Source organism: Pelobates fuscus, chromosome 3 (assembly GCF_036172605.1).
Source record: "Pelobates fuscus isolate aPelFus1 chromosome 3, aPelFus1.pri, whole genome shotgun sequence".
Classification (NCBI taxonomy): Eukaryota; Metazoa; Chordata; class Amphibia; order Anura; family Pelobatidae; genus Pelobates; species Pelobates fuscus.
In genome coordinates this window covers 424,505,490-424,529,251 of record NC_086319.1, presented here as the reverse complement: position 1 = coordinate 424,529,251, position 23,762 = coordinate 424,505,490, and the positions used below count along the sequence as shown (strand labels likewise).

The following is a 23,762-nucleotide window of genomic DNA, read 5'->3' as shown; positions in this document are numbered from 1 at the left end:
GAGCTCTGGTTGGAGGGGGTAAGGACAGGTAATGGAGCTCTGGTAGGAGGGAGGGCTAAGGACAGGCAATGGAGCTCTGGTAGGAGGGGGTAAGGACAGGTAATGGAGCTCTTGTAGGAGGGGGGCTAAGGACAGGTAATGGAGCTCTGGTAGGAGGGGGTTAAGGATAGGTAATGGATCTCTGGTAGGAGGGTGGCTAAGGACAGGTAATGGAGCTCTGGTAGGAGGGGGCTAAGGACAGGTAATGGAGCTCTGGTAGGGGGGTAAGGACAGGTAATGGAGCTCTGGTAGGAGGGGGTAAGGACAGGTAATGGAGCTCTGGTAGGAGTGGGGGCTAAGGACAGGTAATGGAATTCTGGTAGGAGGGGGCTAAGGACAGGTAATGGAGCTCTGGTAGGAGGGGGTAAGGACAGAAATTGAGCTCGGGTAGGAGGGGGCTAAGGACAGGTAAAGGAGCTCTGGTAGGAGGGGGGCTAAGGACAGGTAATTGAATTATGGTAGGAGGGGGGCTAAGGACAGGTAATTTGTGCTCTGGTAGGAGGGGGCTAAGGACTTGTAATGGAGCTCTGGTAGGAGTGGGGGGCTAAGGACAGGTAAAGGAGCTCTGGTAGGAGGGGGCTAAGGACAGGTAATGGAGCTCTGGTAGGAGTGGGGGCTAAGGACAGAAATGGAGCTCTGATAGGAGGGGGGCTAAGGACAGGTAAAGGAGCTCTGGTAGGAGGGGGCTAAGGGCAGGTAATGGAGCTCTGGTAGGAGTGGGGGCTAAGGACAGAAATGGAGCTCTGGTAGGAGGGGGGCTAAGGACAGGTAAAGAAGCTCTGGTAGAAGGGGGCTAAGGACAGGTAACGGAGCTCTGGTAGGAGGGAACTAAGGACAGATAACGGAGCTCTGGTAGGAGGGGGGCTAAGGACAGGTAAAGGAGCTCTGGTTGCAGGGGGCTAAGGACAGGTAACGGAGCTCTGGTAGGAGAGGGCTAAGGACAGGTAATGGAGCTCTGCTTGGAGAGGGGCTAAGGACATGTTATTTGTGCTCTGGTAGGAAGAGGGCTAAGGACAGGTAATAGAGCTCTGGTTGGAGAGGGTAAGGACAGGTAATGGAGCTCTGGTTGGAGGGGGTAAGGACAGGTAATGGAGCTCTGGTTGGAGGGGGTAAGGACGGGTAATGGAGCTCTGGTTGGAGGGGGGTAAGGACAGGTAATGGAGCTCTGGTTGGAGGGGGTAAGGACAGGTAATTGAGCTCTGGTTGGCATGTGATAAGAGAAGAGTAAGGCTGTGCTGTGGCTGGAGAGAGGTTAAGCAAGTTCCCTGCGGTGGGGGAGGGGGCAGGTGAGGGATTTTAGGGAGGGGCAGGAAACCACAGGCCAGGTAACTAGACTGGTTATAGAGACAGGAGCCATTGGTGGAAGCAGTGAGGGAGACATAGGAAGAGAGAGAGTCTGAGAAAGTGGGGGGAGGAGGGAGCGTCAGGACAGCCCCGTGGAAGGGAGGGAAAGAGAGTGTTTATATTGAGCCAGTGTCATTAGACAGGTAAACTGCACTCTACACGGGGCGAGACACTCCGTCTATCCCGGGACAGAGAGAGAGAGAGAGAGACAGACAATCTGTGTATTGCAGGAGAAGGACGAGACAACCTGCTCTTGGAGATTTACGCGGTGTCACCCTGGTTCGTCTTAAGAGTCTCCCCGGTCTCCTCACTCTGATTTATAGCCGTCTCTCAGGTGAGTGCTGCTCGACTCACACTCACAATAATTGTGAGTTACTGCCAATAAATAAACTTGAATGTTCTCTCAGGGAATTTAAAACAATTGTTTTGGGGATTTTTTGGTCTAAAATATGTGAGTTGTCTTTTCCCACGGATCACGGCTTAGTGAATAAGCCCGGTATTAATCGCACAGTGACTTCCGGGAGGCCAGGGGCCACAGTGCGTTCCGTTCTATGATTTCGCTGAATGCTGTATTTACTCTCGTTTTGTTCTGTCTGACTCTGTTTATCACACTGTTTAATTGAATAATGGCTTTATTTAAACGCTGTATGGGAAATTGGTGATCCCACCCTCTGCGCAGGACGTGGGCGGTGATTTAGGGTTATTTACTAAACGGGGAACAGAGAGCAATTTAAAGCAAATTTCATAGTTTAAGCTAAAAAAAAACTAATTGAGCCCAGAGCTGACTTGGAGAATTGTTCTGATTTGCCTATTGGCCTAGAATGTAAAATTCTCTAATAATTCCCCATTGAATTCCTGAGATTTTACACAACGTAACACTTTATGTGAAAGTTTTTTTTTTTTTTATGCTGAGGAAGGCTGGTCCCACGTAATACCTGTTTTTCTGTTGCAAGTAATAGTGGATACATGGCTTGACCTTAGGGCAGACTCTCTAAAGCAGGTTGTTAGGAGCTGACTGACTTGCATAGCGTATCTCTAACAGAGCTAGGATGTAAAATGCCATGATTATTATTTTATTCCCTCCACCTCTTGCAATAACCTGCTCGTTGTAATGTAGGGGGTCACTGAGAGCAACGGTCAGCCGGTACAAAGGGCGACTTTATACTCTACGACCGATATTTGTTGTTAGATACTGATAAGTGGATTGACGGGAGGGGGGGTCAAATTGTACTCTATAAGGCGCTGTATGATTGGGGAGGCATCGCTCATTAGATTGGGCGCTGTATGATTGGGGGGGCATCGCTCATTAGATTGGGCGCTGTATGATTGGGGGGGCATCGCTCATTAGATTGGGCGCTGTATGATTGGGGGGCATCGCTCATTAGATTGGGCGCTGTATGATTGGGGGGGCATTGCTCATTAGATTGGGCGCTGTATGATTGGGGGGGCATCGCTCATTAGATTGGGCTCTGTATGATTTGGGGGGGCATCGCTCATTAGATTGGGTACTGTATGATTGGGGGGGCATCGCTCATTAGATTGGGCTCTGTATGATTGGGGGGGCATCGCTCATTAGATTGGGCTCTGTATGATTGGGGGGGCATCGCTCATTAGATTGGGCGCCGTATGATTGGGGGGTCATCGCTCATTAGATTGGGCGCCGTATGATTGGGGGGTCATCGCTCATTAGATTGGGCGCCGTATGATTGGGGGGTCATCGCTCATTAGATTGGGCGCCGTATGATTGGGGGGGCATCGCTCATTAGATTGGGCGCCGTATGATTGGGGAGGCATCGCTCATTAGATTGGGCGCTGTATGATTGGGGGGGCATCGCTCATTAGATTGGGCGCTGTATGATTGGGGGGGCATCGCTCATTAGATTGGGCGCTGTATGATTGGGGGGCATCGCTCATTAGATTGGGCGCTGTATGATTGGGGGGGCATTGCTCATTAGATTGGGCGCTGTATGATTGGGGGGGCATCGCTCATTAGATTGGGCTCTGTATGATTTGGGGGGGCATCGCTCATTAGATTGGGTACTGTATGATTGGGGGGGCATCGCTCATTAGATTGGGCTCTGTATGATTGGGGGGGCATCGCTCATTAGATTGGGCTCTGTATGATTGGGGGGGCATCGCTCATTAGATTGGGCGCCGTATGATTGGGGGGGCATCGCTCATTAGATTGGGCGCCGTATGATTGGGGGGTCATCGCTCATTAGATTGGGCGCCGTATGATTGGGGGGTCATCGCTCATTAGATTGGGCGCCGTATGATTGGGGGGTCATCGCTCATTAGATTGGGCGCCGTATGATTGGGGGGGCATCGCTCATTAGATTGGGCGCTGTATGATTGGGGGGGCATCGCTCATTAGATTGGGCGCTGTATGATTGGGGGGGCATCGCTCATTAGATTGGGCGCTGTATGATTGGGGGGGCATCGCTCATTAGATTGGGCGCTGTATGATTGGGGGGGCATCGCTCATTAGATTGGGCGCTGTATGATTGGGGGGGCATCGCTCATTAGATTGGGCGCTGTATGATTGGGGGGCATCACTCATTAGATTGGGCGCTGTATGATTGGGGGGGCATCACTCATTAGATTGGGCGCTGTATGATTGGGGGGGCATCGCTCCTTAGATTGGGCGCTGTATGATTGGGGGGGCATCGCTCCTTAGATTGGGCGCTGTATGATTGGGGGGGCATCGCTCATTAGATTGGGCGCTGTATGATTCGGGGGATCGCTCTTTAGATTGGGCTCTGTATGATTTGGTTGGGGGGGTGAATTCACTCATTTTAATTGTGCTCTGTCTATAAGGGGAGGGGTTGTGATCCTTTTTTAAATCGGATGAGGGGATATTTTTTGGGGTGTGGGATAGAGGGTTACCCAGTATTATGGCATTCATTGTATAAATAAGAAGCCCCCTCCCAGAGAAGCCACGGTTTTAGATGCGTAGCTCTGTAACGGTGCCGGTGGTTAGATGTGCGGATGTGGGTTTGAGAGTGAATATTGTGTAAATAAACCTACAAGCACGTGCAGACATGCAATCCGTACATTGACCGCATTCACATGTTGGATATCGTTCTCACCCCTTTAATCTGGGACCGGTTCTGTGCCAGCCACACCCTCCACACTACACGTGCCAACCTGCCACCCACTAGGCAGCATGAGACTTCACAGAGCGATGAGATATCGTGTTTCTATAATTATCCCACTTCCTGCGTACTGGGAGCTGGATTAAGCCATATTCCGGAACAATTACCCCCACCCATGGCAAGATTCAAAACAAACTATGTTAAGCCCTGTGTACGTTTAAATAACTGGAGTGATTTTTAATATCACTCCAATGGCCATTAGGTGTTGACTCACCTGCCACGTCAAGGCAAACCTCTTAGGTGGGTCCTACACTAACAATTCACCTTGCTTCCTTCAGCTTCAGCAACGACCATAGTACACATCATTCCAATACATGGAACAAAACTTATTAAAAAAAAAAAATAGTCTGTCCGCACCACAGCCATTAGTGCTGCTGTTATATAAATGTCAGGAATTTTTTTATTTTGTCAAGTTTCACTACACTCTAGTGTTTAGTGAATAACTTTTTCCAAATAAATAAGGAGTTACAGGTTACAATGTGAAGGGTCCTGATGGAGGATGTCAGAATGTCTGGGCTGTGGATGTGGTAGCTGATTCCTGGGTGACGATGTCTCCAGGTGGGGGGGAGGGGGGGATGTCTTCCGGTTGGAGAGAACCTTCTAATTGCCCCTAAGTTTCCTAGAGAGTATGCTTATTCTGGTCACCAGGGGCTGGGTGACATGCTGGGTGGGCAACACTAGCAGTGAATTCCTCTACCAGTGTGACCGTAGGGCCAGCAAAGGAAAGGTAGCCGGCCACGCAGACCAGGATTCCACAGGAAGAACTCGGTCAACGAAGGCCAAACACAATATCTCTTGATTAAATTAGGTTAACCCTTAATAGTATGTTCCTCTCAGACTTAAAGGGACACTCCACAAATACAAATATAAATCACTGTTTAGTAAATAAGCTTCTGATGGTGAGGAATTTTCTCCGTCAGGAATTTCCACTTGCCATGGTCCTTTTGTATCAAGAGGAAACAGGGGTGGTCGTTACAAGCATTATCCAATCCTAACAAAATCATCTTATTTTAACATCTTAACCTATAGCAAGCCTGCAGGTGTATCTTCGTGTTTGGGCATTGCTCAAAGCTAAATTTCACTACAACCACGCACTCCAGTAATATGCATGCGCACTGAGAATTAAAGATATTTACTACACCGTTGATTACTATGCAGATCAAAGGGAGAAACACCGGAAATAAGGCCGACAGACCGAAACATACAGCATATAACACATATTACTTGTTACATATTATACAGCTCTTTATTGTCTAGGGGTATATTCACTAAGCATTGGATATAGATAAAGTATATTTCAAATCGCTGACATGTTGACCAGTTTTAAATAGACTGGCCAGCCGGTCATTTGTATCTTAAGCCCTGGGTAAATATAGACAAAGTGTATTCTTCCCAACAGCTTTCAATGAAAACATGCATTTATTATGCAGTATCCCATTGAGGTATATCTAAGCTGCTGATCTCTTCTCTGCAGCCTTCTAACCCCGCCCAGACTTTCTGTGTCTGTCCAATCACAGACTTCCCAATGCAGCTCAATGAGTAGTCTTTGCAAGGCAGGTGCTCTGGGCAATTGCTGCCTCCTGAGTTTTTCCAGCTGTCCGGACCAGCATTCTGACAGCCAGGGGAACGTAAGAAGTTTCATTTATAAAAGTGTTAGTTTCTACACATGTATAGCACTTAAGCAAGCTAAAATACTTTTAGGGGTCTGTGTCCACATAGCCCTTCTATATATTAAGGATTAATCCATAAAATGTCACTCTATGCTTCACAGCCACTTCCTCTTACTGGAGTGATTATGGTGTACAGACGCTGTCCCTGAAGTCTTTCTTTTTAAAAATATTCTGAAGAGATAGCTTTTGAATATTTTTTTTTCCTGTCTGGCAATCAGCCCGGTGGAATTCTCTCTCCCTGGCTGGTAATGTTGTACAACCCGCCCGCTATCTCTGCCGCAATGTTGGCGTAACCTGCGGCCACCTGCGGGGGAAGGGGCTTTAATATTGATCTACAGAACTACATGTCTGTTCGTCCACCCATTGTAAAGCACTGCGGAATTTGATGGCGCTAAATAAATATCATAATCATAATACAGTCCTAGTTATTTAACCCCTTAAGGACACATGACATGTGACATGTCATGATTCCCTTTTATTCCACAAGTTTGGTCCTTAAGGGGTTAAATTGTCCTACAGTGATCACAATCACACTGTTCTATCTCATGTTTTTGTTTTTCTGTCTCTTCCTCATTCCTCTCGTGTTCACACGTTGCTCGTTTCGTGCACGTGAGTTTGTCACTGATTCATGTGGGGTGCGGCTACGAGCCATGCAGGGTGTTTGATACAGTGTGTCTCATGAAGTGTTTGTGTAAATACTCAAAAAAAAATCACAATTAAGTGCCCTCCCAGATTTAATTAGCAAATAATGGGATATTTTCATAAAAAATAAAAAAAATAAAAAAAATTACAAAAGTGATGCGTTCAAAATATGCAAAATATGTGAAAAGGGAAATTATGGATGCGCATATATAAAGTGGCACTATTCGAGCAAGCCATGCACACGCATATATAAAGTGGCACTATTCGAGCAAGCCATGCACACGCATATATAAAGTGGCACTATTCGAGCAAGCCATGCACACGCATATATAAAGTGGCACTATTCGAGCAAGCCATGCACACGCATATATAAAGTGGCACTATTCGAGCAAGCCATGCACACGCATATATAAAGTGGCACTATTAGAGCAAGCCATGCACACACATATATAAAGTGGCACTATTCGAGCAAGCCATGCACACGCATATATAAAGTGGCACTATTCGAGCAAGCCATGCACACGCATATATAAAGTGGCACTATTCGAGCAAGCCATGCACACGCATATATAAAGTGGCACTATTCGAGCAAGCCATGCACACGCATATATAAAGTGGCACTATTAGAGCAAGCCATGCACACACATATATAAAGTGGCACTATTCGAGCAAGCCATGCACACGCATATATAAAGTGGCACTATTCGAGCAAGCCATGCACACGCATATATAAAGTGGCACTATTCGAGCAAGCCATGCACACGCATATATAAAGTGGCACTATTCGAGCAAGCCATGCACACGCATATATAAAGTGGCACTATTAGAGCAAGCCATGCACACACATATATAAAGTGGCACTATTCGAGCAAGCCATGCACACGCATATATAAAGTGGCACTATTCGAGCAAGCCATGCACACGCATATATAAAGTGGCACTATTCGAGCAAGCCATGCACACGCATATATAAAGTGGCACTATTCGAGCAAGCCATGCACACGCATATATAAAGTGGCACTATTAGAGCAAGCCATGCACACACATATATAAAGTGGCACTATTCGAGCAAGCCATGCACACGCATATATAAAGTGGCACTATTCGAGCAAGCCATGCACACGCATATATAAAGTGGCACTATTCGAGCAAGCCATGCACACGCATATATAAAGTGGCACTATTAGAGCAAGCCATGCACACACATATATAAAGTGGCACTATTCGAGCAAGCCATGCACACGCATATATAAAGTGGCACTATTAGAGCAAGCCATGCACACGCATATATAAAGTGGCACTATTCGAGCAAGCCATGCACACACATATATAAAGTGGCACTATTCGAGCAAGCCATGCACACACATATATAAAGTGGCACTATTCGAGCAAGCCATGCACACGCATATATAAAGTGGCACTATTCGAGCAAGCCATGCACACGCATATATAAAGTGGCACTATTCGAGCAAGCCATGCACACACATATATAAAGTGGCACTATTCGAGCAAGCCATGCACACACATATATAAAGTGGCACTATTCGAGCAAGCCATGCACACGCATATATAAAGTGGCACTATTCGAGCAAGCCATGCACACGCATATATAAAGTGGCACTATTCGAGCAAGCCATGCACACGCATATATATAAAGTGGCACTATTCGAGCAAGCCATGCGCACGCATATATAAAGTGGCACTATTCGAGCAAGCCATGCACACGCATATATAAAGTGGCACTATTCGAGCAAGCCATGCACACGCATATATAAAGTGGCACTATTAGAGCAAGCCATGCACACGCATATATAAAGTGGCACTATTAGAGCAAGCCATGCACACGCATATATAAAGTGGCACTATTCGAGCAAGCCATGAACACGCATATATAAAGTGGCACTATTAGAGCAAGCCATGAACACGCATATATAAAGTGGCACTATTAGTGCAAGCCATGCGCACACACATATATAAAGTGGCACTATTCGAGCAAGCCATGCACACGCATATATAAAGTGGCACTATTAGAGCAAGCCATGCGCACACACATATATAAAGTGGCACTATTCGAGCAAGCCATGCACACGCATATATAAAGTGGCACTATTCGAGCAAGCCATGCACACGCATATATAAAGTGGCACTATTAGAGCAAGCCATGCGCACACACATATATAAAGTGGCACTATTCGAGCAAGCCATGCACACGCATATATAAAGTGGCACTATTCGAGCAAGCCATGAACACACATATATAAAGTGGCACTATTCGAGCAAGCCATGAACATGCATATATAAAGTGGCACTATTCGAGCAAGCCATGCACACGCATATATAAAGTGGCACTATTCGAGCAAGCCATGCACACACATATATAAAGTGGCACTATTCAAGCAAGCCATGAACACACATATATAAAGTGGCACTATTCGAGCAAGCCATGAACACGCATATATAAAGTGGCACTATTCAAGCAAGCCATGCGCACACACATATATAAAGTGGCACTATTCGAGCAAGCCATGCACACGCATATATAAAGTGGCACTATTCGAGCAAGCCATGCACACGCATATATAAAGTGGCACTATTCGAGCAAGCCATGAACACGCATATATAAAGTGGCACTATTCGAGCAAGCCATGCACACGCATATATAAAGTGGCACTATTCGAGCAAGCCATGCACACGCATATATAAAGTGGCACTATTCGAGCAAGCCATGCACACACATATATAAAGTGGCACTATTAGAGCAAGCCATGAACACGCATATATAAAGTGGCACTATTAGAGCAAGCCATGAACACGCATATATAAAGTGGCACTATTCGAGCAAGCTGTGCACACGCATATATAAAGTGGCACTATTCGAGCAAGCCATGCACACGCATATATAAAGTGGCACTATTCGAGCAAGCCATGAACACGCATATATAAAGTGGCACTATTCGAGCAAGCCATGCACACGCATATATAAAGTGGCACTATTAGAGCAAGCCATGCACACGCATATATAAAGTGGCACTATTCGAGCAAGCCATGCACACGCATATATAAAGTGGCACTATTCGAGCAAGCCATGCACACGCATATATAAAGTGGCACTATTCGAGCAAGCCATGCACACGCATATATAAAGTGGCACTATTCGAGCAAGCCATGCACACACATATATAAAGTGGCACTATTCGAGCAAGCCATGCACACACATATATAAAGTGGCACTATTCGAGCAAGCCATGCACACGCATATATAAAGTGGCACTATTCGAGCAAGCCATGAACACGCATATATAAAGTGGCACTATTCGAGCAAGCCATGCACACGCATATATAAAGTGGCACTATTCGAGCAAGCCATGCACACGCATATATAAAGTGGCACTATTCGAGCAAGCCATGCACACGCATATATAAAGTGGCACTATTCGAGCAAGCCATGCACACGCATATATAAAGTGGCACTATTCGAGCAAGCCATGCACACGCATATATAAAGTGGCACTATTCGAGCAAGCCATGCACACGCATATATAAAGTGGCACTATTCGAGCAAGCCATGCACACGCATATATAAAGTGGCACTATTCGAGCAAGCCATGCACACACATATATAAAGTGGCACTATTCGAGCAAGCCATGCACACACATATATAAAGTGGCACTATTCGAGCAAGCCATGCACACGCATATATAAAGTGGCACTATTCGAGCAAGCCATGAACACGCATATATAAAGTGGCACTATTCGAGCAAGCCATGCACACGCATATATAAAGTGGCACTATTCGAGCAAGCCATGCACACGCATATATAAAGTGGCACTATTCGAGCAAGCCATGCACACGCATATATAAAGTGGCACTATTCGAGCAAGCCATGCACACGCATATATAAAGTGGCACTATTCGAGCAAGCCATGCACACGCATATATAAAGTGGCACTATTAGAGCAAGCCATGCACACGCATATATAAAGTGGCACTATTCGAGCAAGCCATGCACACGCATATATAAAGTGGCACTATTCGAGCAAGCCATGCACACGCATATATAAAGTGGCACTATTCGAGCAAGCCATGCACACGCATATATAAAGTGGCACTATTCGAGCAAGCCATGCACACACATATATAAAGTGGCACTATTCGAGCAAGCCATGCACACACATATATAAAGTGGCACTATTCGAGCAAGCCATGCACACGCATATATAAAGTGGCACTATTCGAGCAAGCCATGAACACGCATATATAAAGTGGCACTATTCGAGCAAGCCATGCACACGCATATATAAAGTGGCACTATTCGAGCAAGCCATGCACACGCATATATAAAGTGGCACTATTCGAGCAAGCCATGCACACGCATATATAAAGTGGCACTATTCGAGCAAGCCATGCACACGCATATATAAAGTGGCACTATTCGAGCAAGCCATGCACACGCATATATAAAGTGGCACTATTCGAGCAAGCCATGCACACACATATATAAAGTGGCACTATTCGAGCAAGCCATGCACACACATATATAAAGTGGCACTATTCGAGCAAGCCATGCACACGCATATATAAAGTGGCACTATTCGAGCAAGCCATGAACACGCATATATAAAGTGGCACTATTCGAGCAAGCCATGCACACGCATATATAAAGTGGCACTATTCGAGCAAGCCATGCACACGCATATATAAAGTGGCACTATTCGAGCAAGCCATGCACACGCATATATAAAGTGGCACTATTCGAGCAAGCCATGCACACGCATATATAAAGTGGCACTATTCGAGCAAGCCATGCACACGCATATATAAAGTGGCACTATTCGAGCAAGCCATGCACACGCATATATAAAGTGGCACTATTCGAGCAAGCCATGAACACGCATATATAAAGTGGCACTATTCGAGCAAGCCATGCACACGCATATATAAAGTGGCACTATTCGAGCAAGCCATGCGCACGCATATATAAAGTGGCACTATTAGAGCAAGCCATGCACACGCATATATAAAGTGGCACTATTCGAGCAAGCCATGCACACGCATATATAAAGTGGCACTATTCGAGCAAGCCATGCAAACGCATATATAAAGTGGCACTATTAGAGCAAGCCATGCACACGCATATATAAAGTGGCACTATTCGAGCAAGCCATGCACACGCATATATAAAGTGGCACTATTCGAGCAAGCCATGCACACACATATATAAAGTGGCACTATTCGAGCAAGCCATGCACACGCATATATAAAGTGGCACTATTCGAGCAAGCCATGCACACGCATATATAAAGTGGCACTATTAGAGCAAGCCATGCACACGCATATATAAAGTGGCACTATTAGTGCAAGCTGTGCACACACATATATAAAGTGGCACTATTAGAGCAAGCCATGCACACGCATATATAAAGTGGCACTATTAGAGCAAGCTGTGCACACATACATATAAAGTGGCACTAATATTGTCTTCTCACTAGGAGACACTAATGTAAGTTGTCCATTTGTGCAATGTCACTGATGGCTACCCGAGGGTAAAGATGACTCTCGGAAGGTACCCACGAATGACCCAGCTTGGGTATGTAGTGCAGTCTACAGATTACCAGTTTGTTATACGGCAATTGGTATTTGATTTATTCATTTTAAACGGAAACACTTTGACTCTTTGCCAAATGTCATTCCTCGCTGTGATCTCCTGACTCTGAGCCAGGTATTTTAATTAGTATTGACTCTCGTCGGTTTCGCTCCGGGCTTTCTCACTGTTTTCTTCTGCTGTTGTTCCAGGTTGTGAGATGGTGACAGAGGAGGGGACCGACTGGCTCCTGGCCCTCCTGAGAGAGGTACAGCTTGAGCAGTTTTACCCAAAGATTCGAGATGAGTTGAATGTTACGCGTCCGGGGCACTTCGATTTTGTGAAACCCTTTGATCTGGATCAGATTGGAATGGGACGGCCAGGTAAGAGAGGAAAGGAGCTATCCCAGGATTAAATGCCTTTTATCACACCTTCTGTTGTCCTATGTTTCCTTCCTATACACCCTGTGCTGGGGTAACTCCTGGTGGTGGTGGTGGTGGTGGGGTAGTTGTAGCTGTGTATGTACTCTGTGATGGGGTAATTGTAGCTGTGTATGTATTCTGTGATGGGGTAGTTGTAGCTGTGTATGTACTCTGTGATGGGGTAATTGTAGCTGTGTATGTGCCTTGTGATGGGGTAGTTGTAGCTGTGTATGTGCCTTGTGGTGGGGTAGTTGTAGCTGTGTATGTGCCTTGTGGTGGGGTAGCTGTAGCTGTGTATGTGCCTTGTGGTGGGGTAGCTGTAGCTGTGTATGTGCCTTGTGGTGGGGTAGCTGTAGCTGTGTATGTGCCTTGTGGTGGGGTAGCTGTAGCTGTGTATGTGCCTTGTGGTGGGGTAGCTGTAGCTGTGTATGTGCCTTGTGGTGGGGTAGCTGTAGCTGTGTATGTGCCTTGTGGTGGGGTAGCTGTAGCTGTGTATGTGCCTTGTGGTGGGGTAGCTGTAGCTGTGTATGTGCCTTGTGGTGGGGTAGCTGAAGCTGTGTATGTGCCTTGTGGTGGGGTAGCTGTAGCTGTGTATGTGCCGTGTGGTGGGGTAGCTGTAGCTGTGTATGTGCCGTGTGGTGGGGTAGCTGTAGCTGTGTATGTGCCGTGTGGTGGGGTAGCTGTAGCTGTGTATGTGCCGTGTGGTGGGGTAGCTGTAGCTGTGTATGTGCCGTGTGGTGGGGTAGCTGTAGCTGTGTATGTGCCTTGTGGTGGGGTAATATGATCTCCTGCGTTGATGGGATAACGTGATCTGTTTCCATAACCTGTTCTGTGTTTGAGTCACCCTGTGTCACCCGATGTGACCTGGTCCTGGGTGGAATGGGGTCATGTGATGGGTGACACATGGTGTGTAAGAAGGAGTGAGCGCTGTGTGTAATCTGCCGGGTTCAGAATGCTGTGTGTGTCTATATACATATAAAGAGAGGTATATTATCTATGTGTATACGTGGGCGGCCAGTCTTAATGTACAGTTTGTGGTTTTCAGGGCAGAGAAGACTTTTTGAAGCATTAAAAAAGAGGAAGCCCCCTGTCCGACCGAAATCCTGGATGTACAAGGTTGGTCTGAATAAACTACCTTTCCTCCCTGTGTCCTATAACCTGTCCTGTTATCACTGATATATAATGCATGGAGTGCAAGACTTGGACCATGTTTGCTAGCAGCAGAAATAACTCGTCCACAATGAGTAAACACCAGGTAGAACCTGGAAAACTCTACATTAAAGCCCTGTTTTAAACACAAAAAAAATAATTTTTGGTGTATTTCCTGCCCCACCACCTCTACCACTATACCTAATGCCGGGGACTGCCTGCTGCACCCCCTAATGCCGGGGACTGCCTGCTGCGCCCCCCCCAATGCCGGTGTCTGCCTGCTGCGCCCCCCCAATGCCGGTGTCTGCCTGCTGCACCCCCCCCAATGCCGGTGTCTGCCTGCTGCACCCCCCCCAATGCCGGTGTCTGCCTGCTGCACCCCCCCCAATGCCGGTGTCTGCCTGCTGCACCCCCCCCAATGCCGGTGTCTGCCTGCTGCACCCCCCCCAATGCCGGTGTCTGCCTGCTGCACCCCCCCCCCCAATGCCGGTGTCTGCCTGCTGCACCCCCCCCCCCAATGCCGGTGTCTGCCTGCTGCACCCCCCCCAATGCCGGTGTCTGCCTGCTGCACCCCCCCCAATGCCGGTGTCTGCCTGCTGCACCCCCCCCAATGCCGGGGACTGCCTGCTGCACCCCCCAATGCCGGGGACTGCCTGCTGCACCCCCCAATGCCGGGGACTGCCTGCTGCACCCCCCAATGCCGGGGACTGCCTGCTGCACCCCCCCATGCCGGGGACTGCCTGCTGCACCCCCCCCCCATGCCGGGGACTGCCTGCTGCACACCCCCCCCCAATGCCGGGGACTGCCTGCTGCACCCCCCAATGCCGGGGTCTGCCTGCTGCACCCCCCCCCAATGCCGGGGTCTGCCTGCTGCACCCCCCCCAATGCCGGGGACTGCCTGCTGCACCCCCCCCCCCCAATGCCGGTGTCTGCCTGCTGCACACCCCCCAATGCCGGTGTCTGCCTGCTGCACACCCCCCCCCCAATGCCGGTGTCTGCCTGCTGCACCCCCCCCCCCAATGCCGGTGTCTGCCTGCTGCACCCCCCCCCCCAATGCCGGTGTCTGCCTGCTGCACCCCCCCCCCAATGCCGGGGACTGCCTGCTGCACCCCCCCCCCAATGCCGGGGTCTGCCTGCTGCACCCCCCCCCAATGCCGGGGTCTGCCTGCTGCACCCCCCCCCAATGCCGGGGTCTGCCTGCTGCACCCCCCCCCAATGCCGGGGTCTGCCTGCTGCACCCCCCCCCAATGCCGGGGTCTGCCTGCTGCACCCCCCCCAATGCCGGGGTCTGCCTGCTGCACCCCCCCCCAATGCCGGGGTCTGCCTGCTGCACCCCCCCCCATGCCGGGGTCTGCCTGCTGCACCCCCCCCAATGCCGGGGACTGCCTGCTGCTTCCCCCCCCCCAATGCCGGGGACTGCCTGCTGCACCCCCCCCCCAATGCCGGGGACTGCCTGCTGCACCCCCCCCCCCCAATGCCGGGGACTGCCTGCTGCACCCCCCCCCCCCCCCTAATGCCGGGGACTGCCTGCTGCACCCCCCCTCTAATGCCGGGGACTGCCTGCTGCACCCCCCCCTAATGCCGGGGACTGCCTGCTGCACCCCCCCCTAATGCCGGGGACTGCCTGCTGCACCCCCCCCTAATGCCGGGGACTGCCTGCTGCACCCCCCCCTAATGCCGGGGACTGCCTGCTGCACCCCCCCCTAATGCCGGGGACTGCCTGCTGCACCCCCCCCTAATGCCGGGGACTGCCTGCTGCACACCATGCCCACATAAGTCCAGTCTGTCTCCAATCAAACAGTCTGCAAATTCATGAAGATAATTTCAAATTCTCACTATCAAACGCCAAAAATAAATGCTATCATTTCTGAGAATCTATTTAATTTCTAACGTTGTAAGATGACCTTGTCTGCGTGTTGGATGAAGAAATACATTTTACTTATAACGGTCTATTTGTTCTGTTAGGTTTTCTCTGCAAAAGCAGCTGATCAGGTGGACTCTCCCCCGTATCCAGACTCCCCCCAGTCTCTGTCCTCTCACCCTCGAAGTGACTCTGACTGTTCCCTTAAATGTCTGATCAATGAGCGGGACCTGAGCCTGTTTGAGCGGCTTGGGGATGGCTGTTTTGGGGTGGTGAGGAGAGGCGAATGGCGGGTGCCCAGTGGGCGGACGGTGAGTGTATAAACCTACAAAACTGTGTAACCAGGGAGCCAAGCTTATTTTGTTAGATTAATTATGAAGAGATTATTCTACTGTATAACAATTCTCGGAAAAGATTGTTAAAGGACCACTATAAACACATAAACCATCTTTTACAAGCCGTTTTGATATATGCACCCAAAACACAAAAATTACATGTTTTCGTTGAGGGATAATATCTACTAAACTGTAAATGTTATATATTGTATTCCCTAATGGATTGTCCCTTTAAATACATTGTTTCCCAACAGGTAAACGTTGCAGTAAAATCTTTGCGCACAGACGCTGGCTCTGACCCACAAGCACTTCTCGATTTTCTCCAAGAGGTGAATTCGATGTACGCACTGGACCACCCCCACCTTATTCGCCTGTATGGAGTGGTGCTGACACAGCCACTAAAAATGGTGAGTTTGAGAAAAGTGTTTTCTGCAATGTAAGCCCCTTTTATTACCTTCCTTCTACTAGAGGGAGACTGGCTACTTGTGAGGCTTCCCCATAAAAGGACCTGTATGTTTCTCCACTAGGTGACGGAGTTGGCTCCATTGGGTTCTCTGCAGGACGCTCTTCACTCTCGTTATGGTGCCTTCTCTCTCCAGCTCCTCTGGAGCTATTCCCTGCAAATTGCCTCTGGGATGAGCTACTTGGAGTCTCGGAAATTCATCCACCGGGACCTTGCCGCTAGGAATATTCTAGTGACAAGTGAGGACGTGGTAAAGATTGGGGACTTCGGACTCATGAGAGCACTTGCTGGTCACAATGACCATTACATCATGTCCGCTAACCGCAAGATACCTTTTGCTTGGTAAGCTGTAAATTAAAGTATTAGAGGGTGTGGGGGTAAGGAGTCTGTGATGCAAATGGCAGATAGGGAGAGTATAAAACATTGAACTGTAGTAGATGGATAACCTGAAGCTTAACATGAACACAGTAGATGACAAAGGACGATGGGCAGCATGACACCCTCCAGGGTGTTCATGTAGCTTAGCCCCAATCACACACCCTCCCTTCCTGTAGGGAGTTGTTAGATTTTTAGAAAAGGGACTCTCTAATACCTTCTCTGCTGTGCAGGTGCTCCCCTGAAAGTCTGAAGATTGGAACTTTTTCTCACCCGTCGGATGTCTGGATGTTTGGAGTCACCTTGTGGGAGATGTTCACATATGGGCAGGAGCCCTGGCTGGGCTTGAGTGGGAGACAGGTAATGCATTGCTCACCTCACTCTTTAATATGGTCCCACCTTGGAAGGAAAGCTATATTGGTGGCGTGATATCTGTGCAAGCTGACTTGTTACTTCTGTTACTGTAGATATTGATGAAAATTGACCGTGAGGGGGAACGTTTGGAGCGGCCTGATGATTGTCCACAAGCTTTGTATTCGGTCATGACAAAATGCTGGGCACACAGACCAGACCACAGGCCTAACTTCAACAGCCTGATTGGATTGCTGCAGGAGGTGAGTTGAGCTCTGCTATTAGGGGACTAGGAAGTGATGAACAGTGGGAGATATATTAAGTTCCTTTCTTCTATCTCCAGGCTCGGCCACTGGATGTCAGAGTATCTCACGATGTGAATGACCCAGCCTGGCTGCATCTGGAAGCTGGGGATATTGTGACCATTGTCAACACAGGGTAAGTCTATATATAGTCATGCTTGGCTTCAGCAATTTTTATAACAGTCCCCAAAGCCCCTAACTGTTGCTGAGGGCATATCTTCGAGTAGGTGGCTGCCATTCCTTCATGATTGGCTGCATCCTGTCTAGATCTTATCTTACTTTGCAGGGCTAAGCACTAGTTGGTTTAGGGGATACACAATATGAAATAACAAAAGTAATGAAATCTAAAATAAGATGTCCAAGATTCAGGCACACGGAGATGGCTTGAATCCATGTTACTGTTGAATGCGATATTGGCTAATCTTGGTAAAATTGGTATCACAAATACACGGGATTATCTTAATGAGACTAAATATAGCAGCTTAATGGCCACCGCTTCCGAGTCTGGCTGCTTCATGATCTCACCAAATAGATTTGTTTCCTTGTGATTTGCTGGAAGTAATACCAGATAATACCTCCAGGAGATATGTAACAAACTGATCTGTGAGTTGGATCAGCGGCAAATCCTGACTCTCTTTAAACTCAAGGAATCGGTAATTTTGCGAATTATTTAATGGGCCATTGGTTGTTGGATCTTTATCACCCTGTCTTGAGAATAAATGTTATTGCCCTTTACGATCTGGTTTTCACCCTTAGTTTGCCCCTCTGTTCAGGTTGGATCCTCATTCCTGGAGGGGACAGAACAGACGGACTCTGAAGGTGGGCCCCTTTCCCGTGTCTGTTATTGCCCCAGAGGACCTTGCTCAAGCTCGGAGCTCTGTACTGCTATCCAGCAGTCTGGGACATTTGTCGCTTGGCGAGGGGGACGCAGATAATGAGTAAGTTTCTTGTTACTCCTCTTGTCTTCTCTCCCAAGCCTGAGAAGCTTATCACTTCATTATGCATCTCTCTTAGCAGGAGGATTAGAGGAAAAGATGTTGGACGTAGAGGAGGAGCAGGAGCTTCAGGAGTCAAACTGCTGAGGATGCAACGTAAGTAGCAACTCTGGAGGAAAGGGGATTTTATTGTTTCTATCATTTAAGTGCTACCTGTTGCTTCTCCACCTTAACTATCCACAGCAAATGCTCATTTCTACTCTTAAATAATGTCTTTCTACAGCTTTTCTATCCCCCACTCTCTCTCTTCTTTTCTCAAATTCTTGGTTCTGCTTCCAGGACTTACGAAAAGCCTTGAGTCCATCTCTGAACTCTGTCCCCCAAGTGACCAGCACCATGTGCCATCACCCAAAAGCCGCGTCCGGGACCTTGAGAGTTCTTCTACCAGTGAGGCATCACGGCGAAGAATGAGTGACTTACCCCCACGCCGAATCCTTCAAAACCTTCGTCCACCAGTACTACCTAAACCTAAGCCCCCCGTTGCTAAAGACAGATTTATTCCTCTTCCCCATGCTGATTATCCATCACAGCCAATGTCCAGGGTGCACAAGGACAAAATGTCAGCCTCTACTCCTCTTCTGAATGTGGGAGATGCCGGGGCTGCTAATAGACCCCCTCTAGGGGTTTCTTTGTCTGATGGGGGAGGAAAAGGTTCAGGACAGCGAGGATCAGGGGAAAATGAATTTCAGAAGAAAATAAAAGACGTGAGTGAGCTTTCTGTGCTATTATGTACAAAGTAAAATGTTTTTACCCTTGTCTGTATTCCATATGTTGATTGCATTAACAGTACCAATCCCTGCCCTTCTCTGTTTCCTTAGGTTGAAGATAGAGTCCATGGAGTGACCACAGAGGAATGTCGAGATGCTCTTCGCTCCCATTCTGGGGATGTCACACGAGCGGTTCAGACTCTCAAGGTTAGGAACGGAAATATTGACAATCTAAGCAGATCTGTACCAGTTTGTGTCAATTCCAGCCATCCACTATGCTTTCTGAAATGTAACATTTCCTTCAATGTCCTACTTGGGATATATCATGACCTGTCCCATAGACCATGCTCACCTTTTGTATACAACAGCCCATCCCACTCAGATTATGCCCACCTTGACTGGCCCTTAAAAATTGCAACCGCATCCTGCATTAGTGATTACTACTTTCTTACACGGTTTACTCTGGTGAGGTTTTCAGGCTAAATCTATGATTTAATCACTTGGGAAATTGCCCTCTATACAGGTGATACTCAAAAAATTATAATATTGTGTTTAAGTTCATTTATTTCAGTAATGCAATGTAAAAGGGGAAACTAATATATGATAGACACATTACACGCAAAGGAAGATGGGTCAAGCCGTGATTTGTCATAAGTGCGATGATTATGGCTTACAGCTCATGAAAACCCCAAATTTATCGAGTATCACCTGTATGTTCCATGTAAAGTCTTCCACGGCAGTCAAGGCAAGCCCATCTATTGGGAGTGGCTCCATAGCTTCCTGGAAGCTGCCTCATACATTGTATCGCTGTGGCACCATTCCCCTGTCGTTGGATACCTATGAGTTAGTCAATGAGGCAACACCCAGGTCCTTTGGGTGTCCCTGTATGTTAATCCTACACAGTACCTTGCAATGGCTGGTTGTCCTGCAGTGCCCCATCAGAGGCATCAGATCACTGGGACCGGCTGCACAGTGATTGGGCACTTTGGCCATCGTGTCGGATGCCAGCTCTGTATGCTGGCACACATGCAGATGATGCTGTTGATACAGTACCAGTTATTCTGTGTTCTGCCTGCCAATAAGATATGTCTTAATATTACCCTTTAACTTCCCACAAACCTGGCTCAGGTGTGAGGTGTCTGAATAAGTCAAACCTCAGGGGATGTGGCTGAAGTAAAGTTAGATGAGATTGTTTTGTTTTGTTTATTCTCCTCTTCCCTGTTTCTGCCTACATGGGGCTTAAAATAGTCCTGGAACATTGAAAAGTTGTGTTTTTCAAACCCAAAAAGTCACGTCTCTATTAGCAGAATTTTTGGCGATGAGCTGTTAAATCTGTAAATATATACACATTGCTGGTATTGGATTTACTAACAGATATTACCCAATGTTACATATTTTGCAAATGTTGACCTTTCGAACGGTATCTCCTTGTACTATTTGCACTTGTTAATTGTAACACAAGCTGGCTATATGAGGTATTTACAAATTAATCTAATTTCGGATTTTATATATACAATGTTATTACTCTGATACATGCGGTTTTATACGTACCACTGGGAATCTGTGGGGGTAAAAGAGCCATCGAGCTGTAAATGTCACATTGTAACTTGGTGACATTCCATGGCCGCTAACCAAACATGCCCTTTAAAGGGACACTCGCCCTATGGTGTTTGAGGGAATGTGCATTGTTTGACAAGTGTCACCATTCAGCCTACAAAGTAAATACTGTGATGGAAAGGGTAACCGTGACAAGGCATGTTTTGTCCTGCAGCAGTTGAATTCTGGTTCTGCTACAGAGGTCACAGAGTGCCTGGTAGGCAGTGCACTGCGCCCCCTTCTGGTGATCTAGCAATGGTGCACATCTCGCTCTGTACAGATATCTGCTGGCTCTCGTGTATGATCTGAGCTCGGATCTCTTCTTGACGGTTTAATATAAAAACTGCTGCTTCGTTCTCTTCAAAAACCAGGAACGACCCATCTTTTAGAAGTTGCTGTACTGGCCTTGATTTATTAAAAAGTGCTGTAACTTTAAAGGAACACTATAGTCCCCTAAATGACTTTAGCTAAATAAAGCAGTTTTAGTGTATAGATCATTCCCATGCAATTTCACTGCTCAATTCACTGTCATTTAGGAGTTAAATCACTTATATGAAAACAAAAACTGGTTCACTTTCAAACAGATGTAATTTTACCTTAAATAATTGCATCTCAATCTCTAAATTGAACTTTAATCACATACAGGAGGCTCTTGCAGGGTCTAGCAAGCTATTAACATAGCAGGGGATAAGAAAATCTTAATTAAACAGAACTTGCAATAAAGAAAGCCTAAAAAGGGCTCTCTTTACAGGAAGTGTTTATGGAAGGCTGTGCAAGTCACATGCAGGGAGGTGTGACAAGGGTTCATAAACAAAGGGATTTAACTCCTAAATGGCAGAGGATTGAGCAGTGAGGCTGCAGGGGCATGTTCTATACACCAAAACTGCTTCATTAAGCTAAAGTTGTTCAGGTGACTATAGTGTCCCTTTAAATGTTTCTGCCCACACATCACTAAGGAAGTGTCCGTAATGGCTTAATCGCTGACTTCTTTGGCGTTCTAAACCCCCAAAATAATCTTCAAATCCAGTCGTTATTGTGAACCAAAGCACATTTTATTCTTCCAGTGTGTAGAATAAAATCTATTAATACACAGGTTTGTTTGATATAGATTTAAATCTGGCTTTGGAGACATTTTTAGCAGGGTTATTCTCTAAAGTGAGACATACAGTAAATTAATTGGCAAATTAGCCAGATTGGAAACCATTGACTTGGATAATTTTTCTGTTTTTGGTGTAACTTTTGAAATTCACGTTCCGTTCTTGTCAGTTCTCACTTTAGTTTATACCTTGACCCAGTGTGCCAGGTCTCTCTGTGCTACTGCATCTATTAAGGTTTTTGACACTCATGCTCCCAGAATATGAATTGAGAAATTACAAATTGCTTTGGCAGACTAAACAAGTGGCCAGAATCTGAGCAAATGGTTTGCTCTGGCTAATGTGAGTTTATTTATTACTTGATGAACACTGTTCTATGGAATGTTTTAACTTCTCACCTTATTCCAGTTAAACAAAATTAACCCTTTCCTCATTTCTCTCCAGGTGGAACAGCTTTATAACCTGTCCCGTTACACCAAGGACGAATGCCGACGCATTTTGGACAAATGTCAATGGAGTCTGGAGTCTGCGTCCCGCTACGTGCTGCGACGAGCTAATTTTCAATGAACAAATCTGTTGGTTTTTTTGGGCCAGGAAACAAGAGTAAGGGTGCTGGTCACCTTCACAATGACCATTTTAAAGCTTCATTAAGATGGCCACAGTCATCGTATGTTAGATGGTTAGAGCCATTTGTAGAATGGCTGAAGGAGGGGAACTGTAAGAGCCTCACCAAATAGTCTGTATGGATTTAAACGATGGCCACAATAGTTACCTGGAACTGGATGCCGCATAAGCCAAATGCTCATTTTACACAGATTACTAGGTCACCAATAAATGCTATGACGGAAGGGACAGCCCAGTAACCTATAAGCATTCAACAAGACGTGTTGTATAACTGGAACCAAGGGGTCGTGGTAGGGTTCTTCCGAGGTGGACATATGGCTAATGAAGAACGTATCATACATGCAATTATAACCTACAGAGAGCAGCCATCTTGTGGCTGGCTTACAATAATTTATGGTTCTGATATATTACTGCTGCAATTCTGGATGTCATCTTAGCCAACTGTTTAACTGTGGAGCTTGCCATACTGTATCTGTTGAGCTCGGATCTTTTCTTGACGGTTTAATATAAAAACTGCTGCTTCGTTGTCTTCAAAAACCAGGAACGACCCATATTACCGGCCTGGAAACTCCAAATGCTGTTGATTTATTAAAACGTGCTGTAACTTCACATTTCTGCCCACACGTCATCACTGAGGAAGTGTCCATTCGGAAGGTTACATTCGGCCACATACTTTGCAAAGTACAGCAACATCTGTTACAGTAACGAGGATATGGAACTGTGTAGATTCTAGAGGATTGTATAGAGTATGTGAGGGATTCTATGTAAATGTATTATGTATAATATACACTTTTCTATCTGGATTATATCATGGAGATTAATATATTTTCTGTAATATAAATGGTTTCATCTTTTGTTGTGTGTTGAGTTTACCATAAAGTGATTGGATTTTATTTATCTAATTTCACTGATCATACAGATCTTTTTACTAAAGTATAGAATTGCTGGAGGTTCCAAGTGTGGCTGGAAGAATCCTCCCAGTCTGCGGTTTTCAGTTCACTTTAGATACCTTTTGTCTTTAAATGGTTAATTATTTTAAAATAATTCTCAATCTC

The 23,762-nt window shown here is 46.8% G+C and overlaps 1 protein-coding gene across 2 annotated transcripts; it reads left to right on the top strand.

Moving 5' to 3' along the window:
- Positions 1–1,530: 1,530 nt before the first annotated feature.
- LOC134603659 (non-receptor tyrosine-protein kinase TNK1-like) lies at positions 1,531–22,829 on the top strand. Of its 2 annotated transcripts, none has more exons than XM_063449830.1 (14): positions 1,531–1,717; positions 12,646–12,816; positions 13,901–13,971; positions 15,970–16,176; positions 16,455–16,607; positions 16,728–17,005; positions 17,272–17,398; positions 17,506–17,652; positions 17,733–17,827; positions 18,465–18,629; positions 18,706–18,782; positions 18,966–19,390; positions 19,505–19,600; positions 22,528–22,829. In XM_063449830.1, the coding sequence occupies exons 2-14, from the start codon at positions 12,654–12,656 to the stop codon at positions 22,648–22,650; spliced, it is 2,127 nt and encodes a 708-aa protein (XP_063305900.1). In that variant the 5' UTR covers positions 1,531–1,717; positions 12,646–12,653; the 3' UTR covers positions 22,651–22,829. The 2 variants fall into 2 exon arrangements, with proteins under 2 accessions (XP_063305900.1, XP_063305899.1); XM_063449829.1 differs by having other exon boundaries at positions 1,637–1,717; positions 18,709–18,782.
- Positions 22,830–23,762: the final 933 nt, after the last annotated feature.

Excerpts from the sequence above, each read along its gene's own strand:
- LOC134603659 (XM_063449830.1), top strand. The coding sequence starts at position 12,654 with ATGGTGACAGAGGAGGGGACCGACTGGCTCCTGGCCCTCCTGAGAGAG. Across the intron at positions 16,177-16,454 it reads GGGTGCCCAGTGGGCGGACG|GTAAACGTTGCAGTAAAATC; the intron begins GTGAGTGTATAA and ends GTTTCCCAACAG. Across the intron at positions 18,630-18,705 it reads GAGGGGGACGCAGATAATGA|CAGGAGGATTAGAGGAAAAG; the intron begins GTAAGTTTCTTG and ends CATCTCTCTTAG.